Source organism: Stenella coeruleoalba (assembly GCF_951394435.1).
Source record: "Stenella coeruleoalba genome assembly, chromosome: 20".
Lineage (NCBI taxonomy): Eukaryota > Metazoa > Chordata > Mammalia > Artiodactyla > Delphinidae > Stenella > Stenella coeruleoalba.
The window spans coordinates 18,187,158-18,212,825 of NC_137166.1; the positions used below are offsets into that span (position 1 = coordinate 18,187,158).

The 25,668-nt window shown below is 44.5% G+C and overlaps 1 protein-coding gene across 9 annotated transcripts in view; it reads right to left on the bottom strand.

Annotated features, from left to right (window-relative positions):
- The window catches only part of CDH3 (cadherin 3), a 136,232-nt gene extending 112,303 nt beyond the window's left edge, over nucleotides 1–23,929 (bottom strand). For 5 of the 9 annotated variants that reach the window (XR_013825375.1, XR_013825376.1, XM_079908485.1 and 2 more), the window contains exons 1-3: nucleotides 17,255–17,417; nucleotides 12,918–13,021; nucleotides 11,047–11,100 (exon numbers count right to left, since the gene is read on the bottom strand). Coding sequence is in view for 1 of the 9 variants with exons in the window: in XM_079908491.1 (XP_079764617.1) it covers nucleotides 11,047–11,049 (3 nt within the window). In the remaining 8 variants the exon portion in view is untranslated. Of the gene's footprint in view, nucleotides 1–11,046; nucleotides 11,101–12,917; nucleotides 13,022–16,877; nucleotides 16,999–17,254; nucleotides 17,418–23,584 lie in introns of those variants that run through there. The other 4 variants (XM_079908486.1, XM_079908487.1, XM_079908488.1 and 1 more) reach the window with 4 other exon arrangements.
- Nucleotides 23,930–25,668: the final 1,739 nt, after the last annotated feature.

The following is a 25,668-nucleotide window of genomic DNA, read 5'->3' on the forward strand; positions in this document are numbered from 1 at the left end:
ACGATAAAGGGATCAATTCTCCAAGAAGGTATAACAATCCTTACCATATAGATCCTAACAACAGAGCATCAAAATATGTGAGGCAAAAACTGATAGAAATGTAAAGAGAAATAGATGAATCTACTATTATAGCTGGAGACTTCAACATTCCTCTATCAGAAATAGGTCCAGCAGGCAGAAACTCAGTAAGGACATAGTTAAACTCAGCAACACCAACAATCACCATCAATATGATAAATATCTGTAGACTACTTCATCCAACAACAGCAGAATATATATTCTTCTCAAGCTCATATGAAACATTCACCAAGACAAACCACATTCTGGGCCATAAAACACATCTTACTAAAATTAAAAGGATAGAAATCACACAATGTCTGCTTTCAGACTCCACGGAATTTAACAAGAAATCAATAATAGAGAGACAGCTCGAAAATCCCCAAGCACTTGGAGATAAAACAACACACTTCTCAATAACACACAGGTCAAAATTCAAGATAAATTTTAAAACATTTTGAACTAAATGAAAATGGAAACACAACTCATCAGAATTTGTGGGATGCAGCAAAATTCGTGCTTAAAGGGAAACTTATAACACTGAATCATATGTTAGAAAAAAAGATTTAAATTCAATCATCTAAGCTTTTACCATAGGAAACAAGAAAAATAAGAGAAAATTACTGTTTTGTTTTTTGCTGTGCCACGAGGCACAGGCTCTTAGTTCCCCGACCAGGGATCGAACCTGTGCCCCCTGCAGTGGAAGCGCAGGGTCTTAACCACTGGATCACCAGGGAAGTCCCTAAGAGAAACTTAAATCCAAAATCAGGAGAGGAAAAGAAATAATAAAAATTAGGGCAGAAATCAATGAAATTGAAAACTGGAAATCAATAGAGAAAATCAACAAAACTAAAAGCTGGTTCTTTGAAAAGATCAATAAAATCAATAAACTTTTAGCTAGACTAAGAAAAAAAGAGAGGATACAAATTTCTAATATTAGAAATGAAAGAGGGGACATCACTACAGATCCCTGGGACATTAAAAATAATCAAGGAATACTATGAACCAACTCTATGCCCACAAACATGACAACCTAGATGAAATGGACCAATTCCCTGAAAGATACAATCTGTCAAAACTCACACAAGAAGAAGTGGACAATCTGAATAGGACTATATCAATTAAAGAAATTGAGTAAATGATTAATAACCTTTCAAAACAGAAAGCATCAGACCCAGATGTATTCACTAGTGAATTCTACCAGACATTTAAGGAAAAAATTATACCAATTCACTATAATCTCTTTCAGAAGATAGAAGCCTACTTCCTAACTCATTCTATGAGTCCAGCATTAATCTAATGCCAAAACCAAAGACATTACAAGAAAAGTACAGAACAACATCTCTTATTAAAACAGGCACAAAAATCCTCAACAAAACATTAGCAAATTGAATCCGATAATGTATAAAAATTATACATCATGACCAACTGGGATTTATCCCAGGTATACAAGGCTGGTTCAACATTGGAAAAGTAATTAATGTAATCTATTACATCCACAGGTTAAAGAAGAAAAATCATATGATAATATCAATACATGCAGAAAAAGCATTTGACAAAATTCAACACCCATTCATGAGAAAAACTCTCTGTAAACTAGGAATAGTGGGGAACTTTTTCAACTGAATAAATAATACCTACAAATCATCTGAAGTTAACATCATGCTTCATGGTAAGAAACGTGAGGTTTTCCCACTAAGATCAGGAACAAGGTAAATGTCCCCTCTTACCACTGCTTTTCAACATCATACTGGAAGTCCTAAATAATGCAATAAGACCAAAAAAAGGAAATAAAAAGGATACAGATTGGGAAGGAAGAAATAAAACTGTCTTTGTTTACAGCTGACATCATCTATGTAGAAAATCAGAAAGAATCAAGGAAAAAAATTCTGGAAATAATACGTGATTATAGCAAGGTTGCAGGGCACAAGGTTATTATTTTTTTAAGCCAATCACTTTCCTATATATCAGCAATGAACAAGGGGAATTTGAAATTAAAAACACAGTACCATTTACATTAGCATCCCCCAAAGTGAAATACTTAGGTATGAATCTAACAAAATACATACAAGGTCTAAAAGAGGAAAGCTACAAAATTCTGATGAAAGAAATCAAAGAAGAAGTAAATGAATGGAGAGAAATTCCATGTTCATGGATAGGAAGACTCAATATTGTCAAGGTGTCAGTTCTTCCCAACTTGATCTATTGATTCAATGCAACCCTAACCAAAGTCCCAGCAAGTTACTTTGTGAATACTAACAAACTGACTCTAAAGTTTATATGTAGAGGCGAAGGACCCAGAATGGCCAACACAATATTGAAGGAGAAGAACAAAGTTGGAGGACTGACACTACCCAACTTGAAGACTTAACATTAACCTACAGTAATCAAGACAGCGTGGTATTAGCAAAAGCATAGACAAATAGATCAACAGAATAGAATAGACAGCACAGAAATACACCCACATAAATATAGTCAACCAACCTTTGACAAAAGAGCAAAAGCAATACAATGGAGAAAGCAATAGTCTTTTCAACAAATGATGCTAGAACTGAACATCCACATGAAAAAAAAAAAGAATATAGACACAGACCTTACACTCTGCACAAAATTTAACTCAAAATGGATCACAGACCTTAAGGTAAAATGCAAAACTATAAACTAGTAGAAGATAACATATGAGAAAATCTAGATGACCTTGGTTTTGGCAATGACTTTTTAGATACAATACCAAAAGCATGATCCATGAAAGAAAGAACTGATTAGCTGGACTTTATTAAAATTAAAAACTTCTGCTCTGTGAAAGATGCCTTCAAGAAAATGCAAAGACAAGTCACAGACTGTATTGCAAAAGACTTACCTGACAAAGGACTGTTATCCAAAATATATAAAGAACTCTTAAAATTCAACAAGAGAATAACCCAATTAAGAAATGTGCAAAAGATCTGAGAAGATATACAGACAGAAAATAAGCATATGAAAAGATGCTCCACATGATATGTCATGAGGGAAATGCAAGTTAAAACAACAATGAAATACCACTACACACCTATTAGAATGGCCAGAATCCAGAATGCTGATAACACCAAATGCTGACAGGATGTGGAGCAACAGAAATTCTCATTCATGGCAGGTGGAATCCTAAGGGCAGGGGAGTCTGGGAACTGTAGGAGTCAGTTTTCCTACATCACCAACTAGAAGAGGGTGAAATGACCCAGGTTGAGAGAGCCAATCCATAGTATTCACTACACCCTCCATAGAGGTGGTACCAAATTACACTCCCAGCAACACAGGATCTTAGCAACTCTTTGAGCTTTGCCAATTCAATAAATGAAAATCATTACCTTATCGTTTTAATTAGCATTTCTCTTATTTTTGGAGAGGTTGAGCATCCTCTCTTACAGACCATTACAATGTGCATCTCTGTGAATAGAATTCAGTGGGAGTGCCGCGCCCTGCAGTTGTGCAACATGGTGAGCCTGTAATATAGTTACATACAATTTGAATTTCCTTCTGTGAATTCTTTAGATCCTTTGCCCACATGCTGGCTTTTTTTTTTTTTCATGATATATTTAACTAGAAACATACATGGGACCTGAACATATGGCATCTTCAGTGCCAGTTTTCCAAAACTACACCTTACCTAGTGTGATGGTTAATTTTGCATCAACATGACTGGGCTAAGGGATGCCCAGATAGCTGGTAAAACATTACTTCTAGGTGTTTCTGAAAGAGATTAGCATTTGAATCAGTAGACTGAGTAAAAAAGATTGCCTTCACCAATGCTGGTGGACATTATCAAATCCATTGAGGGCCTAAACAGAACAAAAAAGCAGAGAAAGAGTGAATTTTCTTTCTGCTTGAGCTGGGACATCCATCTTCTGCTGCCCCTGAACACCTGAATTCCTGGTTCTCGGCCTTTGGACTTGGACTAAGAATTATACCATTGCCCCTCCCCACTCCTCCCCTTCTCAGGCCTTTGGGTTTGGACTGGAACTACATCTCCGGCTTTCCTGAGCCTCCAGCTTGCAGTCAGCAGATCGTGGGACTTCTTGGCCTCCATAATCATATGAGCCAATCTCTCATCGTAAGTCTCATTCTATACACCTATACCTATCCTATTGGTTCTGTTTCTCTAGAGAACCCTGACTAATACACCTATTGACCCAACAACTTTTTTCCCTTTGTGTCATCTCCCTCCCCGGAGATGGTCCCAGTGAAGGGTAGGGAGAAACAACCTCAACTTGAAATGTCACAAGCATTTCAAGTTCTGGAGCTCTAGAACTTTAAAATTAAATTGTATTCAAAGTGCTTCTCCCACACAGGTTTACAGGAAATTCTATTTTGCCTCCTGCCTGCTGCAGATTTAATTATGAATCATGCTGGATGGACGCATGAGGACATGGTGTGCCTAGGGAGCTGGGCAGCTGTTCCCTCCTGCTGGGCTTGCGTTCTTGTGGTTTATAACGACTTCTTAGGTGAATAATAACCTCACGTTCATGCCAGGCCTTTTGGTCTTTGCTGATGACCTATAGAGGCTGGAAGCCTGAGATTTCAAATTCATCAGCAGGCCTTTTAAGCCTGGTCAGTCAGGCCACACAGAGCCACAGAAAGTACAAGCTGCTGATGCAGAAGGACCCAAGCACTCAGAGGACTACACCATTTGCCTAGAAGTGTGAGGTTGAAATTTTTTTCTCTTTAAAATGTCCACTTGCCACGGGGCTTCAGGTGCTCAGTGGCAAGGCCAGCTAACAAGGAGTGCACTTATGGACTTTCCTCTAAGCCCTCATCTGAGGCACCAAATTCCATCATTAGGTATTCATTCCTTTGGCTTAAACCTTTCCACAGTAACCTGGCACTCCCTCCTGACTTGCTGATGATTTTTCACTTGGTCAGGCTCAAAGTGTCCTAGGCATTTTTAATCCCTTCCTCTCTTTGTACCCTCGTCTCCTCCCCCATCCAATTAATCACAAAGTCACCTTGATTATTCCTTCAGAGTGTCTCTGGGGAAGGCCTGCTTGAGTGGGAAGAGTACTGGTTGTGTGACCTTGAGCAAGTGATTCAAACTCTGACCTTCAGTTCCTCCATCTATAAAGTGGAGCTAACAACATCCTACTTCACAGGGTTTTTAGTAAGGATGAAAAATAATTCATGGTTTTATTAAAACACACACACACATACACACACACACACATACACACACACACACAAACACCACTTCCCTAGAAGCCTCTTTGACTGACTAGTGTCAAGCCTAGTGATTTATAATATTCTTTGCATATATTATAAGACGCACAAATAATGTATGGTTTTATTAAAATGAGATCATATTCCATATATATATATATTTTTTTGCGGTACGCGGGCCTCTCACTGTTGTGGCCTCTCCCGTTACGGAGCACAGGCTCCAGATGCGCAGGCTCAGCGGCCATGGCTCACGGGCCTAGCCGCTCCGCGGCATGTGGGATCTTCCCGGACCGGGGTACGAACCCGTGTCCCCTGCATTGGCAGGCGGACGCTCAACCACTGCGCCACCAGGGAAGCCCTCTCTTTCTTTTTTTAAATGAAGTATATTTGATTTATAATATTGTGTTAGTTTCAGGTGTACAACACAGTGATTCAATATTTTTGCAGATTACACTCCATTATAGGTTATTTCAAGATAATGGGTTTAATTCCCTGTGCTACACAGTACATATCCTTTTGCTTTTTCTTTGTCTTTCTTGACATTTTTTATGATCTAGGCCAATTATTTTATAAAATGTCCCTCGATTTAGTTTCCTTCTATTCTTTTTTCGTGCAAATGTATACATACAAATTTTCAAAATTAGGATCATATAGTACTGCTATGTTTTTAAACTTTTCATTGAAGTATAACACAAATACAGAAAAGTGAGCAGATCCTAAGTGACAATGAACACACGTGCTACCAACACCCAGAATAAAGGACAAAACATGACCTGCCCCCGAAGAATCTTTTTGACCTCCATCAGTCCCTAACCCCCAACCCAAGGGTAATCATTATCTTGACTTTGAAAACAGAGATTAGGGCTTCCCTGGTGGCGCAGTGGTTGAGAGTTCGCCTGGCGATACAGGGCACACGGGTTCGTGCCCCGGTCCCAGAAGATCCCACATGCCACGGAGCGGCTGGGCCCGTGAGCCATGGCCGCTAAGCCTGCGCGTCCGAAGCCTGTGCTCCGCAACAGGAGAGGCCACAACAGTGAGAGGCCTGTGTACCGCAAAAAAAAAAAAACAAAAACAGAGGTTAGTTTTGCCTAATTTTGTGCTTTATATAAATATATTCAATTTTGACTGTGCCACTTTCTCTCCTAAAGGAGAGAAGTTTTTTTTTTATTTTTTTTTTTGCGGTACGCGGGCCTCTCACCGCTGTGGCCTCTCACGCTGCGGAGCACAGGCTCCGGACGTACAGGCTCCGGACATGCAGGCTCAGCGGCCATGGCTCATGGGCCCATGGGCCCAGCCGCTCCGCGGCACGTGGGAATCCTCCCAGACCGAGGCACAAACCCGTGTTCCCTTCATTGGCAGGCAGACTCCCAACCACTGCACCACCAGGGAAGCCCAAAGATAGAAGTTATTTAACTTATTTAAATCCACTAACGAGGCTGCTGTGAGGACATAAAGGTCCCTGGGAAACCCCTGCAGAGCACCAAACACATGTAGGTTCAGTATTGCTGTTATTGTTAATGTTATCAATCTTTGCCCTGAATTAAAGTATGAGGAAATTATAAAATCTCATGCTGGCGTTATTACTGAAGTCAAGAGCATGAGCTCTTAAATAGAGGGATCTTTGGCAAAAGAAAAGCGAGTCAGGGTGAAACAGCAAACAATGGAAAATAAGGGTTTGTGGAAGGGTATAAATAAGAAGCAAAATGTTTCCAGGTTGGACCAGCCTTACTTCCAAATTTATCTGATTATAGGACTCATCTGGAGAGTTTTTAAAAATACAGATTCTTATCAATGGGTCTGAAGTGGGGCCTTGGAATCTGTATTTTTAAAAGATGCTCCTGGTAATTCTTATGATCAGGCAAGATTTGGAAACAGTAGATTCTGAGGAGAGTGGAAGAGCACGGACTCGCTCCCTGGGATGGCTGGGAGGAGTCGGGTAACTCAATGTAGAAATAGTCATCATCATTCACTAGACATCTACTAGGTGTCAAGTACCAAGCTCAGCATGTTCCTACAGTATTGATTTAATTGTCACAACAATCCTAAGAGACAGAGATTACTGTCCCAATTCTACAGCTGGCCTCAGAGTTAAATGAGTTGCCTGAGATAATGTACAGGAAGATATCCAGGTGTCTCCAATTTCAAAAGTCTTAGGAACTACCCTAAACTAACAGGTCAGACTGCTCAGCTCCATCCATTATGACAGGTCATCTATTATGCATGTGAGTAACACCATACTCATCACTTTACAGTTTTCAGAGCACTTTTAAAAAAGTGTTATTGGGGTATAATTTACGTACCATAAAATTCATCCATTTTAAGTCTGCAATTCAATGTTTTTTAATATATTCACAGAGTTGTGAAACCATCACCATGTTCAATTTTAGGACATTTCCATCACCCCACAAAGAAACCTTGTGTCCATTTACAGTCACTCTCCACATCCTCCACAGCCCCTGGCAACCACTCATCTCTTTCTGACTCTATGGATTTGCCTATTCCGGACATTTTGCATAAATGGAATCATACAATATGTGGCCTTTTGTGTCTGGTTTCTCTCACTTAATGTAATGTTTTCATCCATTTTGTAGCGTGTATCAATACTTCTTTACTTTTTATGGCCAAATAATATTCCATTGTATAGATGTGCCACATTTTATTTGTCCATCCATCAGCTGATGGACATTTGGGTTGTTTCTGCTCTTTGGCTATTTTGAATAATGTTGCTATGAACATTTGTATACAAGATTTTGTGTGGACACGTTTTCGTTTCTCTGGGGTATATAAATAGGAATGGTATTGCTGGGTCATACGGTAACTCTACATTTAGTCAGTTGAGGAACTGGGAGGGTCCCTCAATGGCTGTGCCATTTTACCTTCCCACCAGCGGTGTATGAGGGCTCCTTTCAGAACACTTTTACAAATACAAACATCCCCAGAGATAGGCATCATTACTCGTATCTTCCCGACAAAGACACTGAGGGGCAGAGAGGGGATGTGACTTCTCTGCTATGAGGACTGGGCTCCAACCCTGCAACTGCCCTCCATCCTTCAGGAAACCTGACTTTCAGGCCAAAACAGTAGGTCTTTGAGAGGTGATGAGGTGATGGGCAGAGAGAAAGAATCTGCGGGTACAAAGCCTTGCTATGGAGATGGAACCTTCAGTTTTAGGAATGGAGACATCTAAGCCACTTATGTTTATGTTTTATTAGGCAACAGCCAGAGCCAGGTTCTGACTAATTAATGATGATCAAAGTGCTCTGACAAGATGGAGTGATATGCAAACATTAGCCATGAATTATTCACAACTGGGTGTTCTTAGCTGAAGGTGAGGAGGCTGCCAAGGAGTAAAAGAAAGCTAGGCCCTCACTTCCCCCTCAGCTTGCATGAGCCTGGGCCCTCCTGCAGGACTCAGTTTCTCAATCCAGAAAATGAGGCTAGACAGGCGCTCTCATCCCTTTATGCTCATAGGCCAGCACCTGGCAACCTGAGTCCTATTCCAATCAAGGCAGCATACTCAAGCTGCCTCCACCAAACAATAATTAATAATACCAACACACAGTTCAGGGGTCGACAAACATTTTCTATAAAAGACCAGACAGTAAATACTTTAGGCTTGAAGGCCAAATGGTCTGTCATACTCCTCATCTCTGCCACTGTAATGCAAAAGCACCACAGACAATACATAAATGAATGAAAGCAGCTGTCCTGTGAAACTTTCTTTGTGGACACTGAAATTTGACTTCTGTGTAATTTTCACGTTATAAAATATTATTCTTTTTTTGATTTTTTCCCTACCATTTTTTCCCTACCATAAGAACATAAAAACCATTCTTAACTCCTGGACTATATAAAAACAGGTGTTGGGACTTCCCTGGTGGCTCAGTGGTTAAGAATCCACTTGCCAATGTAGGGGACACGGATTCAAGCCCTGGTCTGGGAAAATCCCACATGCCGCGGAGCAACTAAACCCGCGAGCTACAACTACTGAGCCTGCGCTCTAGAGCCCGCGAGCCACAACTACTGAGCCCGTGTGCCACAACTACTGAAGCCCATGAGCCTATAGCCCATGCTCCACGACAAGAGGAGCCACCACAATGAGAAGCCCGTGCACCGCAACAAAGAGTAGCCCCCGCTCGACGCAACTAGAGAAAGCCTGTGCTCAACAACGAAGACTGAACGCAACCAAAAATAAATAAATAAAACAAAAACAAAAAACAGGTGTTGCCTCAAAATGTTAAACATAATTACTATTTAACCCAGCAATTCTGCTAAGTATATACCCAAAATAAATGAAAACATAAATCCACACATGTGTACGTCAAAGTTTATAGCTATTCATAACAGCCAAAAAGTAGAAGAAAAACACAAATGTCCATCAACTGATGAATGGATAAACAAAATGTGGTATAACCATACAATGAAATATTGTTCAGCCATAAAAAGGAACCAAAGTTTGATATATGCTACAATACGGATGAGCCTTGAAAACATGCTAAGTGAAGGAAGCCAGACAAAGATGGCACATGTATGATTTCATGGATATGAAATGTCTCTGGAAACAGAAAGCAGAGGAGTTGTTGCCTGGGCCTGAGGGGACTGGGGCGGGGGAGGGTGATAACTAAAGGGCTCTTTGGGGCATGACGAAAATTTGCTCATGGTGACGCTTGCACAACTGTGAATATACTAGAATTTGCTGAAGTGTACATTTTCAGTGGGTGAATTGTGTGGTATTTGAATTATATCTCAATAAAGCTGTTAAAAAGGAACTACAGGAGTAATGTCGTAGTTTGTTGACCCATGACATAGCACACAGTTGCTTAGCCTCTCACAAAGCACCTTTTCTCACGTTGTCACAACCAGCCAGGCATTTGCCCCTTCAATGGCTGAGAAAGCCAAGGCTCAGAAATGGAACTGACTAGGACACAGGTAACCAATGGTGAGATGTGAGCAGAACCCAGGTCTTTGGACTTGCTGTCCAGTGCTCACTGCAGCACAGACTTTCCCAGAGTTACATTCAGAGACTGGGTAAGTCACTCCTCAAAGCCCCGGGGGAGAGGAGATGACAGGAAGGGACCCATCCCTAGACCTGTCCCTCCCTGCTGCACCTCTGGCACCAGCTTCCTCCTCTCTGCACCCCCTACCCCCCCCACCCCCGCCCTCCCCTGTGACGTATTTCGAAAAGGGCTCCAAAAGGGTGAGGAACCAGTTCAAGGTCACACAGCAGATATCAGACCTTTGACTTCCTTGATTTTTTTTTTTTTTGCGGTATGCGGGCCTCTCACTGTTGTGGCCTCTCCCGCTGAGGAGCACAGGCTCTGGACGCGCAGGCTCAGCAGCCACGGCTCACGGTCCCAACCGCTCTGTGGCACGCGGGATCCTCCCGGACCAGGGCACGAACCCGTGTCCCCTGCACCGGCAGGCGGACTCTCAACCACTGCGCCACCAGGGAAGCCCCTCCTTGATATTTTTGAGAATGAAAGGAGAGAGGGTTTGGGGCTTGGGTAGGGTTTGAGGTGAGCCAAGCCCCATCCCGTTCCTGATTTTTCTCTACACAACACCTCCCCTCCAAAACTCTCTCCTCTTTCATACTTTCAAAGGCACCGACCACTACAAGAGGGCTTTTAAAAATATTAATTGTAGAAGAAATATTAATTGTAGAAAAATCAGGAAATACAGATAAAGGGAATAAGGATCATCTTGGTCTCACTCCTCAGATGTAAACATGGAGGTGACCATGGGGACTATTTTGGGTGACTCTGGAGCCAGCGCATGGCTTCGAATCCTGGCTTCATCACTCACCATCTGCGTGACCTCTGGCAGCTCATTTCACCTCTCTGACCTCAGTTTCTTCACCTGTAATATGGGAATAATAACAGCACCTACTCAGAGTTGTGTGACAATTAAATGAGGCTATAAAAAGCACTAAAAACAGTGTATGGCCCATAGCAAGCACTCAGTACATCATTGTATTTTCCCAGTGATTTCCTTCAAACGTATTTTTTCCCTAGAAAAATGAGATCATTCCGTACCCATCATTTTATAATGGATCCCTCCCCTCCCCTTACCTTAACTGAATTATTAACATCTTTCCCTAGCATTAGAAATCCTTCTATAGAACTTTTTTTTTTTTTTTTTTTGCCTCGCTGTGCATGGCTTGTGGGATCTTAGTTTCCCCACCAGGGATCAAACCCGGGCCCTTGGCAGAGAAAGCACAGAGTCCTAACGACTGGACTGCCAGAGAATTCCCTAGAACATCTTTCTTAAGATATCATATGCATATGTAGTATTCCATCTCCTGAAGTGGGATACTTAGGTGTGATTTTTGTTTCCCCACCACCAAACACATTCCTCATCTTTGACCAATTACTGCTTCAGGACAAATTCCTAGGGAATTCGTTGAGTCAAAGCTGGATGTGCAGGCATTTCAGGCTTTTGGCACATAATCATCAAACTGCCCCTAAGAAAAGTTATGAATAGTTTCACTTCTGCCAGCTTAGAAAAGAAGGCCCCACGCTCTCCAGTGCCTTGTCTCCTCTTATCATTTAGAAACATCATTTCCAACTTGACCCAAGAGAAGTGTTGTTTGCTGCCATATTTTGATTTGCAGTCCCAACTCTTCCTAGTGGAACTCAGTTTAGGCATCTGCTCAACCCCATGACTCCTCTGGGTGGCCCTGGACTGGTCATCAACCTCTCTGAACCCAGAAATCTCAGTTATAATTCCCAAATAAACCCTTGGTTTCTTCAATGAGATAATATATGTAAAAATTCAACCCCAAGCCACATTTTTATTATTTAAAATAGGCTGTAGGGATTTCAGAAACAAGGATGGCATTTCAGGAGAGCCCTGTAGGTAACTGTGGTGCACATGGGGAAACTGAGGCCTGGAAAGGAGAAGTCTTCCCAATAAGAAAAAGTCAGAAACATCTAATAGAAAAATGGGTGAAAACACGAATAGGCAACTTAGAGAGGAAACCTAAATGTGTGCTACTAGGCAAAGAGATGTTCAAACTCATTAGTTATCAGGGAAATGCAAGCCAAACAAAGAGGAGAAACCAAGTCACGGACTATCAAACATTAGGAAGTTGGATAACACCAAGTGTTGGTAGGGTGTGGGGAAATGGGACTCTCATGTGGCACTGCTGAGTGTAGACTAAGACCCTGAAACCCAGCGATTCCACTCCTGGACAAATATCCCAGGGCCCTTCCCACAAGGCCGAGGATGTTCACGGCAGCTGTTGTCGGTGGTAGCTGGGAGTAGGAGAAAAACTGAATGCCCCTCACTGGGAGTAAATATGCAAAATACGGTGAAGGCACATTATGGAACAATTACAATTATGCAACGATTCAAAACAGCTAAGCAGACTGTGAGTCAACGAAGACCTGTGAGCCAAATGTGACACATCACCTGTTTTTGTACAGCTCGGCTCAAGCTGAGAATGATTTTTACATTTTTAAATGGTGGGGGAAAAAAGAATATGTTGTGACACAGGAGAGTTAGATAAACATTATTATCTCACAAGGCTCCTGTGGGTCAGGAACTTGGGAATGGCTTGACTAACTGGCTCTGGCTTGGGATCTCTCATGAGGTTGCAGTTAAGATGTTGCTGGGGCTGTAGTCGTCTGTAGGTTTGACTGGGGCGGGAGAATCATTCAAAATGGCTCACGTACATGGCTGGTAAGTTGGTAATAACTGTTGGCAGGAGGCCTCAGCTCCTCTTAGACCACTCCATAGGGCTGCTTGAGTGTCCTCACAGCATGGTAGCCGGCTTCCCCTAGAGTGGGTGATCAATGAGACAGAAAGAGGATACTGTGATGTCTTTCATCCCCTAGCCTTGGAATTTGCACAGTTATCCTTGCAATATCCTATTTGTTGAGTAAGGTCACCTCTATGCAGTGCAAGAGGGGACTGCTCAAAGATATGAATACCAGGAGTTTCTTACTGACTACCACAGTAAGGAACAGAAGTGATTTATAGCAGATCCTTTTTAATTAAAAAATTAAATTCACATTCACATGAGACAACACTATACATTTGACAAAGCTACACACAAATTCAGAGGTATTTTATTAAACGGAATGGGGGAGGAGGGTAATGGGAGTGGAGGATAGAGATAAAAAGAAATGAATGAATGTGTGAATTAATAAAACCAGAGAGAAGCCTTGTACAAACCAATTAAGAGAGTGGGCTGGGAACTGAGATGATTAATTCAACTCTCTTTACTCAAGCCCCCATGGTAGCCAACCCCCCCAGCAGCAAAAAAAAAAAGGGAGAGAAAGAAAAGTTTCCTTGTCCAAGATCACAAGAACTCAGCCTCCCTCATCAAGTACTGCTCTCTCTGCCTGTCACACCTTATTCAATTCATGGTTGACCTCCAGGGTCTTCAGAGAGCTCCAGTTCCTGATTAAATAGAGAAGATTTTTGCCTGTGGGAAGGGGTGTGGGGAGCAGCAGAACAAGCCTGGGAAGAAAAGGCCTAGTTATTACCCAAATAGTGGTGCTGGTGGATTGCTCACCCTTCCTGCCAGGGTTCCTCCTTCTCTGGAGACAAAGGGCTCTCAGAGCACAAAGCCCTGTGAACACCCCCAGGTCCAGCCTGTGAGTGGTGGGAGAATCGAAACTCTCATTTCTTTAAAAATATATCCTGTGGTTCTAGGCCTTGTGACTTCTTTTATTTTTTTTAATCTTCGAAGCTCACCATGCAAGAATTGTTATTTCAAGATGCCCAAAGAACTGAGTTAGATTGTTTTTAACTGTTTTACCTCCCTGTAAGGTCATTCATTCAGCAAATACTTATTGAGCACCTACTATGTGCCAGCATTAAGGATATAGCAGTGAACAAAGCAGGCAAAGCCCCTGTCCTCATGAGGGGTGGGAGTAGTGGGAACAGATGTTAGACAGTAAGCAAATAAAAAATACAACATGTAAACTAAAATGGGTTAAAGAGACAAAAAGTCATTGTGTTATCAGGAAAGCCTTGTATCTGAATCAAGACCTTAAGGGTAAGAAGGAGCCAGCCCAGTGAAAAGCAGTTTTGGAGTAAAAATAGCAGGTGTAAAGGCTCTGAGGTAGGAATAAACTTGTGTTTGAGTTGATTAGAGGGGCAGGCAGGGCTCAGATCAGAGAGGTCCTTGTAGCTCTTTGTCAAAAGAACTTGGGCTTTATTCTGAGTGTGAGATGGAACTGACTCCACCATTATTAGCTACATGACCTTGGGCAAATTATTTCATTCCTCTGAGCTTAGTTTACCTACCTATAAAGTGGATAATATTGGGCTGGCCGAAAAGTTCCTTCGGTTTTTAAGTAAAAATAAGAGACACATTTTTCATTTTCACCAAGAACTTTATTGAATAACGTATTCACCATTTTGTTCCACTACCTTCTGCCATTTTTCAGGCAACTTCATAATTCCATCTTCCCAAAACGTTTTATCTTTTTGAGCAAAGAACTGTTCCAGGTGTCTTTTATAGTCTTCCAGGCAATTGAAAATTTTTCCATTAAGAGAATCTTGTAAAGACCGAAATAAATGGAAATCCGAAGGTGCAATGTCTGGTGAATATGGCGGATGAATCAGAACTTCCCAGCCAAGGTGTAACAGTTTTTGCCTGGTCATCAAAGAAACATTCAGTTTTCGGGCTTCCCTGGTGGCGCAGTGGTTGAGAGTCCGCCTGCCGATGCAGGGTACACGCGTTCGTGCCCCGGTCTGGGAAGATCCCACATGCCGCGGAGCGGCTGAGCCCGTGAGCCATGGCCGCTGAGCCTGTGCGTCCGGAGCCTGTGCTCCGCAACGGGAGAGGCCACAACAGTGAGAGGCCCGCGTACAGCAATAAAAAAAAAAAGAAAAAAAGAAACATTCAGTCTTGTAGTATCCTAATGGAAGATTATGCGTTCTCTGTTGACTAATTCCGGACGCTTTTTGTCAAGTGCTGTTTTCAGTTGGTCTAACTGGGAGCAGTACTTGTTGGAATCAATCGTTTGGTTTTCTGGAAGGAGCTCATAATAGAGGGCTCCTTTCCAATCCCACCATATACACAACATCACCATTTTTGAATGAAGATCGGCCTTTGGTGTGGTTGGTGGTGGATCATTTCACTTGCCCGGCGATCTCTTCCATTCCACATTACCGTACAGTATCCACTTTTCATTGCCCGTCACAATTTGTTTTAAAAACGGAACATTTTTGTTACGTCTAAGTAGAGAATCCCATGTGGAAATACGGTCAAGAAGGTTTTCTTCGCTTACCTTAGGTGGAACCCAAACATCAAAGCGATTAACGTAACCAGGCTGGTGCAAATGATTTTCAACCCTTGATGTGGATACTTTGAGTATGTCGGCTATCTCCCGCGTGGTATAACGTTGATTGTTCTCAGTTAATGTCTCCATTTGATCGCTATCAACTTCAACTGGTCTACCCAACTGTGGAGCATGGTCCAGCAAGAAATCTCCAGCAAGAAACTTCAAAAACCACTTCTGACACGTTCGATCAGTCACAGCACCTTCTCCATACACTGCACAAATCTTTTTTTTGTTTCAGCTGTGTTTCTACCTTTCTTGAAATAATAAAGCATAATATGCCAAAAATGTTGCTTTTTTTCTTCCTTATAAGATTTTTTTAAAATGCTGCCACAATATAATCTAGCAAAATTGTTTTGAATGAAGTTAAAGAAACTAAGCCCTACTAGAGTCATCTTGCTGAAACAACTGAACGAACTTTTTGGCCAAACTTTTTTTTACTTTCCTATCACATTTTAAGATTCCCATGAGGAGGGAATCAATTACTGGTATTTGTAGACAATGGGCAGAAAAGATGGCTTCAGTTGATCTGAGTTACTCCAGTTTTCTGCATCTTCTGCTACTCTGCGGCCCCTTCTACCCTTCCTCCTCCTACTGCTGTGGCACCCTATCTTCCCCAAAGCCCCTTCCTTTATAGCTCTACTTGAGGTCTCCCTCTGTACTGGATTCCCCTCCCACCAGCCACCATCTTCTCCACCCTCTCCCCGACCCCCTCCCCTCCCTTCAATTTCAGCTACAAACACTTCCTGTTTCTAGCCCCGCCCACTTTCTGGGATTTCTCCATCTGCTTCCCCTCTCTTCCCCATCCCCCTCCAAATTACCCTGAGAATTTCTCTAGGACCTCTCACCAAGCTGTTTACCCTTTCTCCTACCTCCCAAGGAAACTATTCTTTAAACTGCCTTCCTCCACTCCCCACCCCCGGAAGAGTCTTTCCAAACCGTTCTCCCTCCTCCCAAAGATTACTCGTTAAACGTTATCCCTCTACCACCCTCATTTTCCAAATCGTTCCCTAATTCCCCCCTCAATTCTAAAGTACTTCGCTCCTCCAGGACCCGACTTCACCCACTCTTATCTCTTCTCTCACTCTGCCCACAAATGAAGCTGGATCACTCTCCAGACTGTCTCTTCCTTCCAACCACCCTCCCAATTACCGCTCCCGGCAGCCTCTCCCCCACGACTTAAAATGTCCCCTCGAAGGAACCTCACAGTCCTATACCCGGCTAAGTCTCCTTTCTGATGTTCCCGCTACTTCCTGGGTTCCAGTTCTACCCCACTCTTGCAAGCATCCCGTGCTGGGTTCCCTCCCCACACAGGGAAGAGCCCCTTTCTAAACGTACCTCGAGGTTCCGGCCCGCGCCGCCCCCTTCTCCGTCCTCCGCCCACGCTCGGCCACTCCTTCAGCCCTTCTCTCGCTCTGGCCTGCTCGCTCCCTTCCTTCCCTCCACCTTCTGACTCCACATTGCTCCCTTCTCCAAATTCCCGGCCCTCCTACCAGGGGCCCCTCTGGGTCGCCCTCACCTCTGCACGGCCCTCCCCCTTCCCCTCCCCCTTCCTGGCCTCCCCTCCCCGCCCGCCGCTCCCCTGCTCCGTGCCCCTCAGCTCGCCATTCTTCTCCTCGAGCCGCGTGCCCTGCCCGGCCCCAGCTCCCTAGTTTCCCGCTCCCTCGCACCCTCGCCCCCATTCCAGGCTCGGCCCTCGCTCCCCGCAGCCTGACCTGCAATGGCGGCTAACAAGCACGGTGCCACGCAGCAACGGGCGACAACCGAACCTCCCGCCGCTGTCGCCGCTCCCGCCAGCACTTCCCGGGCAGAGCACCCGAGCACGCGCGCACGTGGGGCCAGGGCGGAGACAGGCGAGCGCCGAGAGTGGCGAGCCGGAGAAGGGGCGTGGGGAGCGGGGATGGATTGGGGGGGAGGGGAGTTCGAGTGGCGGCCAGCTCTACGTCGGTGACTGCCGATTCCCATGTGCTGAGGCCGGTGGGGGCTACTCCGGAGATCCCCGGAGATGGAAGGGGCGATGGAGCCCTCGTGCACGCCTTGGACACACTCTTAGCTCGGCCCCACCAAATGCGCCCGTTCTGCGGGCAGGTTCCTCACCTTAAAGGGAGCCGAGTAAGGGGTGACCATAATGAGAAGCCCACGCACCACACGTTAAGAGTAGCCCCTGCTCACCGCAACTAGAGAAAGCCCACACACAGCAACAAAGACCCAACACAGCCACCCCCCCGCCCCCCCAAAAAAGAAGGCAGTAGGGAGGCCAGTGTGACTGGAGTGGAGTAGACAAAGGGCAGAGTGGTGGCAAGTGATTAAAGGGGTGAAGTGAAGATTAAAGTAGATAATGAATGTTAAGCTTTTTGAACCTAGTAGTTGCTCAATAAATTAAAGCTTTTTTTTTTTTTTCTTTAAGAAACTACATTTTGGGCTTCCCTGGTGGCGCAGTGGATAAGAATGGCCTGCCAAAAAAAAAAAAAAAAAAAAAGAATGGCCTGCCAATGCAGGGGACACAGGTTGCATCCCCGGTCCGGGAAGATCCCACATGCGTCGAGCAACTAAGCCCATGCGCCACAGCTACTGAGCCTGCGCTCTAGAGCCCGTGAGCCACAACTACTGAAGCCCGTGCACCTAGAGCCTGTGCTCCGCAACAAGAGGAGCCACCGCAATGAGAAGCCCACGCACCGTAATGAAGAGCAGCCCCGCTCTCTGCAAATAGAGAAAGCCCTCAGGCAGCAACAAAGAGCCAACACAGCCAATAAATAAATAAATAAATAAACATTTTTTTTTAAAACCACTACATTTTGTTTTTTAAAATTCTGTGGGGCTTCCCTGGTGGCGCAGTGGTTGAGAGTCCGCCTGCCGATGCAGGGGACATGGGTTCGTGCCCCGGTCCGGAAAGATCCCACATGCCGCAGAGCGGCTGGGCCCATGAGCCATGGCCACTGAGCCTGCGCGTCCGGAGCCTGTGCTCCGCAGCGGGAGAGGCCACAACAGTGAGAGGCCCAAGTACTGCCAAAAAAAAAAAAAAAATTGTGACATAATCTCAGGTGTACACACAAAAAGGGAAAACAACATAATGAACATCCATTTAACCATGATCTACTCTAATAAATAAAACTCATCAGCTATGGTTGAAGCTTCCTATGCACCTGACCCTATCCCCACCCTCTGCCCCAAACATCACTCACTGAATATAGTGCTGATCATTCCTGTACACAGCTTTATATATTTACTCCATATGCATGTATCCATAAACAATCTCTAGAACTGTTTTTCAGGTTTTAAATATATATATGTATATATACACATATATATGCATGTATATATACACACATATATGCATATATCTGGTAAAGGATTAATATCCAGAATATATAGAGAACTCCTAAAACTCAATAACAAAACAACAAACAACCTGATTCAAAAATGAGCAAAAGATTTGAATAGACATTTTCCCAAAGAAGTTATATGAATGGCCAATAAGCACATGAAAAGATACTCAACATTACTGATCGTTAGGGAAATGTAAACCAAAACTACAAGATACAACCTCACATCCATTAGGATGGCTACTATCCAAAAGCCAGAAAACAGGGACTTCCCTGGTGGCGCAGTGGTTAAGAATTCGCCTGCCAATGCAGGGGACACAAGTTCGATCACTGCTTGGGAAGATCCCACAAGCCGCAGAGCAACTAAGCCCGTGCACCACAACTACTGGGCCTGAGCTCTAGAGCCCATGCGCCTAGAGCCTGTGCTCCGCAACAAGAGAAGCCCACGCACCGCAACGAGAAGCCCGCGCACCACGACAGAACATCCAAGAACCAACGCAGCCAAAAAATAAATAAATTTATTTTAAAAAAAACCCGGAAAACAGTAAGTGTTGACAAGGATGTGGAGAAACTGGAACCCTTGTGCACTGTTAGTAGGAATGTAAAATGGTTCAGTCGCTGTAGAAAGCAGTATGGAAGTTCCTCAAAAAATTAAAAATAGAATTACCATATGAGCCAGCAATTCTATATCCAAAAGAATTAAGAATTATCCAAGACCCTCTTCAGGGTCTTGAAGAGACATTTGTACACCCATGTTCATAGTAGCATTATTCACAATAGCTAAAACATGGGAGCAACCCAAGTGTCTGATTGATGAATAGATTACCAAAAAGTGGTATATATTGGGTTGGCCAAAAAGTTCCTCTGGGTTTTTCTGTACGGTGTTACAGAAAAGCCCGAAAGAAACTTTTTGACTAATCCAATACACTCCACGGAATATTATTTGGCCTTAAAAAGGAAGGAAATTCTGTAATATGCTATAACATGGATAAAACTTGAAGACATTATTCTAAGTGAAATAAGCAACTCACAAAAAGAAAAATACTGTATGATTTCACTTATATGAGGTATTTAGGGCTTCCCTGGTGGCGCAGTGGTTGAGAATCTGCCTGCTAATGCAGGGGACACGGGTTCGAGCCCTGGTCTGGGAAGATCCCACATGCCGCGGAGCAACTAGGCCTGTGAGCCACAACTACTGAGCCTGCGCGTCCGGAGCCTGTGCTCCGCAACGAGAGGCCGCGATAGTGAGAGGCCCGCGCACCGCGATGAAGAGTGACCCCCGCTTGCCACAACTAGAGAAAGCCCTCGCACAGAAACGAAGACCCAACACAGCCCAAAATAAATAAATAAATATATGAGGTATTTAGAGTAGTCAAAATCATAGACAGAAAGTATAATGGTGGTATAATTGACAAGGGCTGGAGAGGGGGAAATGGGGAGTTAATGTTTAAAGAGTATTGTTTATGACAGGAAACTGTCACATGTAGCCCAGTGATCAAACTTAGTGTCACTAATATAGTCCAGGCCTATGTGATGGGCCTCCTGATACGATGTAATGGGAAAAAGATAACATGGCCTATGCAGTATTTACACAAAACTGACTTTCTTGAATCTAATCACAAAGAATAAATAGGCGACAGATTCAGATGGTAGAATCTTCTACAAGACAACTTCCCTGGACTCTTCAAAAATGTCATGAAAGGGGCTTCCCTGGTGGCGCAGTGGTTGAGAGTCCGCCTGCCGATGCAGGGGACACGGGTTCGTGCCCCGGTCTGGGAAGATCCCATATGCCGCGGAGCGGCTGGGCCCATGAGCCATGGCCGCTGAGCCTGCGCGTCCGGAGCCTGTGCTCCGCAACGGGAGAGGCCACTGTAACAGTGAGAGGCCCGCATGCTGCAAAAAAAAAATGTCATGAAAGAAAAAATGAGGTGACCATTGATCAGGTCCTGGATCACAAACAAAACAAATTTACAGCTATACAGGACAACACTGTAATAACTGGGGAAATTTAAATATGGAACTGTATATCATTTAATTGTATTTAATTATATCCATGCTGAGCGTCTTAGGTGTGATAATGGTATTGTGGCTGCGTGTGAAAATGTCCTTGATCTTAGGAGATGCAGGGTGAAGTATTTGAGGTGTAAAGTGTCAGGATGTCTGCAAGTAGGTCTAAAACGGTTCAGCCAAAACAAAATAAAATGTGTGTGTAAATAACCTGGCAAATTGGATTGACAGTGAATCCAGATGAAAGATATATGAATGTTTGTTGATTGTACAGTTTTGAAAACGTTTCTGTTGGTTTGAATTTTTTTTGAAGAAAAAGTTGTGGGAAAAAAACCCACTTTGCCCACGGAGGTACTGAGCCCCTCCTGCATTATTTATGACAGTGTTGCCTGAGATTTGCAGGTCTGACCACAGCCGACGCTGACGCTGATCAGCCCTATTGCCAAGTGTTCCAGATCTCTCCCCCTCAGGTGCATCCCTTGTGGATGGAGTATATCGTTATTTAGATGCTGCGAAAATTCCAGCATCCTTTAAAGGCGGAAAGGGAAAGAAGAAAGAGGAGAGGAAGCCGGCAACAGGCTCACCTGGTGCAAGTTCTGTGGCCTCCCGGGCACCCACTGCGGTGTGGCATCGCCCCCTCGTGGCCACCGGCAGGCACGCGTTGTCCGGGCCGGGAGACGGGCAGCAGGACCCTGCAGCACTCGCTCCCACCGGGACGCGCTCGCGGAGAGTTCCCCGCAAGGGCAGCACCCCCACAATCCCAGCTTGTTCACCTTGGGACCAAACATTTTAAAGAACACCAACTACGAGCGGGCAAGGAGCAAAGTCCTATACAGATATTAACTCAATCCTAGCATTAAGTCCCAACAGGTGGGACAATTGTAGCCCCATTTAAAACAAGTTTGCGCCAGGTCACTCAGAGAGCAAGAAGTATTGACCGTTTTTAGCTGTATAAAAGATACTTGTGTCTCCATTCCTGAAAGATTTTGCTGTATACATACTTCTAGGTTGACAGATATTTTAAGCACAATGAAGATTTCATTCCCCATTCGTATGGCTTCCACAGATGCTATTGGGAAGTCAGATGTTACTTCTTGAAGTTAATTGATCTTTTTCTCTAATTGCTTTTAAGATTTTATTTACCTTTTATATTTTATTGTTTCACCGTGATGTATCTGTTGTGGACTTATTTTTATTTGTGCTCCTTGAGTTTCATTGGGCTTCTTGAATCTGTAGCTTGGTATGTCTTTCATATAGCTTGTTCTGTATTTTCCTTCTGGGAATCTGGTTAAATTTATGTTGGGCTTTCTACCCAATGGCTTAAGGTATTTTACTTTGTCTTCTATACTTTCCATCTCATTGTCTCTGTGCAATAATAGTTTCTGGACAATTTCTTCTCACCGATATTCCAGTTCATTCTCTCTTCTTTTATGTTTAATTTGCTGTCTAAACAGACAGCTGTTGTTTTTTTAAATTAGCTTTTTTTTTTTTTTTTTGCGGTACGCGGGCCTCCCACCGCTGCGGCCTCTCCCGCTGCGGGACGCGCAGGCCCAGCGGCCACAGCCCACGGGCCCAGCCGCTCCGCGGCACGTGGGATCCTCCCGGACCGGGGCATGAACCCGCGTCCCCTGCATCGGCAGGCAGACTCCCAACCACTGCGCCACCAGGGAAGCCCTAAATTAGCTTTTTTTTTTAAAAAAAAAAACAATCTATTTGGTTATTTTTTCTAAACTGCTAGGCCAATTTTTAAAGCTTGTTTTTTGTAGATATTTTCAACCTTGTCTTTTATCTCTTTAAAAATACTAAGAATTGCTATTTTATACTCTTTCTCTGATAATTCCAGAAGTGTTTGGGTCTGTTTGTTGTCTATTAATTCTGCATGTTCTTTCACGATTTCTTATGCCCTTGTGTATCTAGTTATCTTTGAGAATGTGCTGGAAGTTACTAAAAATGAAGTGTGTGTGTGAATACTTTGATGTCTACGATGATAATACCTTTCTCTAAGGATCATTTCCATTTGCTTTTGTCAGACACCCGGGCACACCACTAGGTCAATGTTATAGAGTTTGAAGGCTGAGGATCTCTACACCTCCAAGACAACCTGAATTTGGGAGACATGTCTATGCCAGGGCTTATCTCCTGTTTAACATTTTCTTGAGCATGTCTTCATTTGGGGTCCCAGTTCAAATGTGGGGTGATTATTCAGACTCCCAGCTTTCAACACTTTTACATTTGTACCCCTTATACTGCAAGTCCACCAACTTTACTGCTGGCTTTCACAGGTGTCTCTTTCCACCAGCAAATGCCTTCAGGCAAAAGCAGCTTTGAGTGTTGGGATTATGACTTAGTCTCTTGCTTCTCCTAGACTCTGATCCTTAATTCTTCACTCTCCTGTTAGCTCTTTGCAATGCTTTTTTCAACGTTTCATCCAGCTTAAGTTATTTTCCATGGAAGAGTTGGTGCTAATTACCTAGACTACCATTACCATGAGTGTAACCCTTCACTCAAGGCTTCATTATTCTCCCTCCAGCCTAGCTGCACAGGACGCTTCCTGTACCGAGGAAGAGAGCAGACGGGAGGAGAGAGGAAAAGGAGATGGTGTTTCTGGTTTTATGACCGTGTTTCGGGGGAGTAGAAACTTACAGCCCCTCAGGAAAAGCCAAACTTTTTTTTTCAGAGAGGGGAGCTATTGTTACCTTAAGTTTCTCCACTTACCTAGACTACCTCATATGATTCAACGTCTCCCCAAACTGTCCAGCAGATCACTGATAGGAGATGGCAGTTTCCGGCCACTAGGCAGAGCCGGGGTGGGGGAGAGGGCGCAAGGCCCCGGTCTGGCGTGTTCTAGCCACGGGGCGTGGGTGGCTGGTGGCGGCCACGGGAGGAGCGTAGCCTGGCCCCGGGAGCAGAGTGCAGGGCAAATACCTCGCGCGCGCTCAAGCTCTTGCCTCCTCTTCACTTTCTCAAGATGGAGCGAACACCAAGCGGCACGCATTCGCCTCTGCGCATGTCGAAAATGACTATAGCATGCGCCAGGGCCACGTTCCTCGCCCACGAGCGCCCCAGTCAGCGGCGGAATACGTCAAACCAGGAGCCGAAGCGCACCACCGCCAAGGCTTTCGGGAAATGTAGTCTGCAGCCGCGCAGCGCCTGGAGACCTGGGAGGCTGCTCCCTTTGCAAGCGGGTGGCCCGCACTAGGTGGACTACACTCCCTACCCAGCACTCCTACAGTGTTAGGGGACGCAAGTGCGCTTCTTTTTTTATTTTTGGCCCGGAGGCATGCGGGATCTTAGTTCCCCCACCAGGGATGGAACCCCTGTCCCCTGCAGTGGAAGCGTGGTCTTAACCACTGGACCCACAGAGAAGTCCAAGTGGGCTTCCTTTGACACCTCTTTAAAAGGCACACCCAGATTTTCTATTATTAAGTCTAAATTTGGTGGTATAAACCTAATCTGTCTGGTGTCACCATTTTAAACGGCTTTCTCGCCCTCGCCAGGCTATCAAATCCCCTTTAGGAGCTCATAACCTGAGAAAAAGCAATTTTGTGCTTACTTACGGTTATTAAAACTTAGTCGAGACCAGTTCAAAACTCGAAATTCATACCTGATTCTTAGATGCCCGCATGCCCAGCCCGCATGGGTCAGGTGAGGGATAAGAAGGAAGGTGCCGGTCCGCTGTGTTAGTCCTGTTGGGCCCAGGGCCGGTGGCCTGCCCCAGCAGGCGGCCTCCTCACAGGGAGATGCGCGCCAGTCTGTGGGCTGTGTGCAGCTTCATCCCAGCCCACTATATTCATTCAGAGAGGGGTAGCCTAGTTCTGTCCTCACCTCCAACCCCTCTCCAGGTGGGTCACCCGCTAGTTTGGTGGGGCAGCCCCTGGGACACAAAGCCATTGCTCCTGCCCACCCTCTGACTTCTTTCCTCCGGTGAGTTCAGGCATAGGATAAACATATCTCCCAGTTTGTCAGCACAGTCCCAGCTTCCCGTCTGGTTAGCTCCCCCTTGAGAATGAGCTCAATGGTCCTGGTTTAGCTGATCAGTAATACATATGGTCACCCCACCCAGGATCCACTGAAATCCTGTCTTGTGACCTCTGACGGCAAAGAAATCGGAGAGAGTGGGCCTGTCCTTTTTTTTCCAAGGCACAGCACAAAGGCGGATGCTCAGAGGCCTTCACATTCTGCTGGTGGGGTTACTCCACCAGAACACCCCTCCATTCAGAAATCTCCAGACAGTTGCAGGCACCTGTTACATTCCTCCCCACCTCCTTACCACCGAATACCCACTCTTCAGGCGCACGTGCAAGCTCTCCTAAGAACTCGGAGTAGTAGCCCTGAAGTGGGCTTGTGGTTTTGCTGGAGATAAAGACAGCAAGCTCCAGTGATGTCAGATGCCCCCAATATCTCCAGTCATTCTCTTGGTGCCTGATTCCCCCGGCCCTGTGGGGAGGGCCAGGGGACTCACCCTACCACCACAAGGATCCTCTCCTCTGGATCTGACCCTGTTGCATGGTTATATGTCAGTGGGGGCCTAGGAATGAGAGGTTGTGAATTTCTCACTTCCTAGTGAACCCTGTGGGAGCATGTGCCCAGTTCTTGTGGTACCCTTTAGAATGTAGGGGAATATGACTTTTTTCATCTTTCAGGCTTTATCAGCAATTCTAAGCCAACAGAAAAGTCCATGCCAAAACTCTGTGACAACTCTTAACTTCTGAAAATGAGTATTAAAATTCAAGAACAATTGGTAATTGCTAGTTTCTTAAAGCACATGGTAAAACAAAACCTCCATTAATTACTACAAC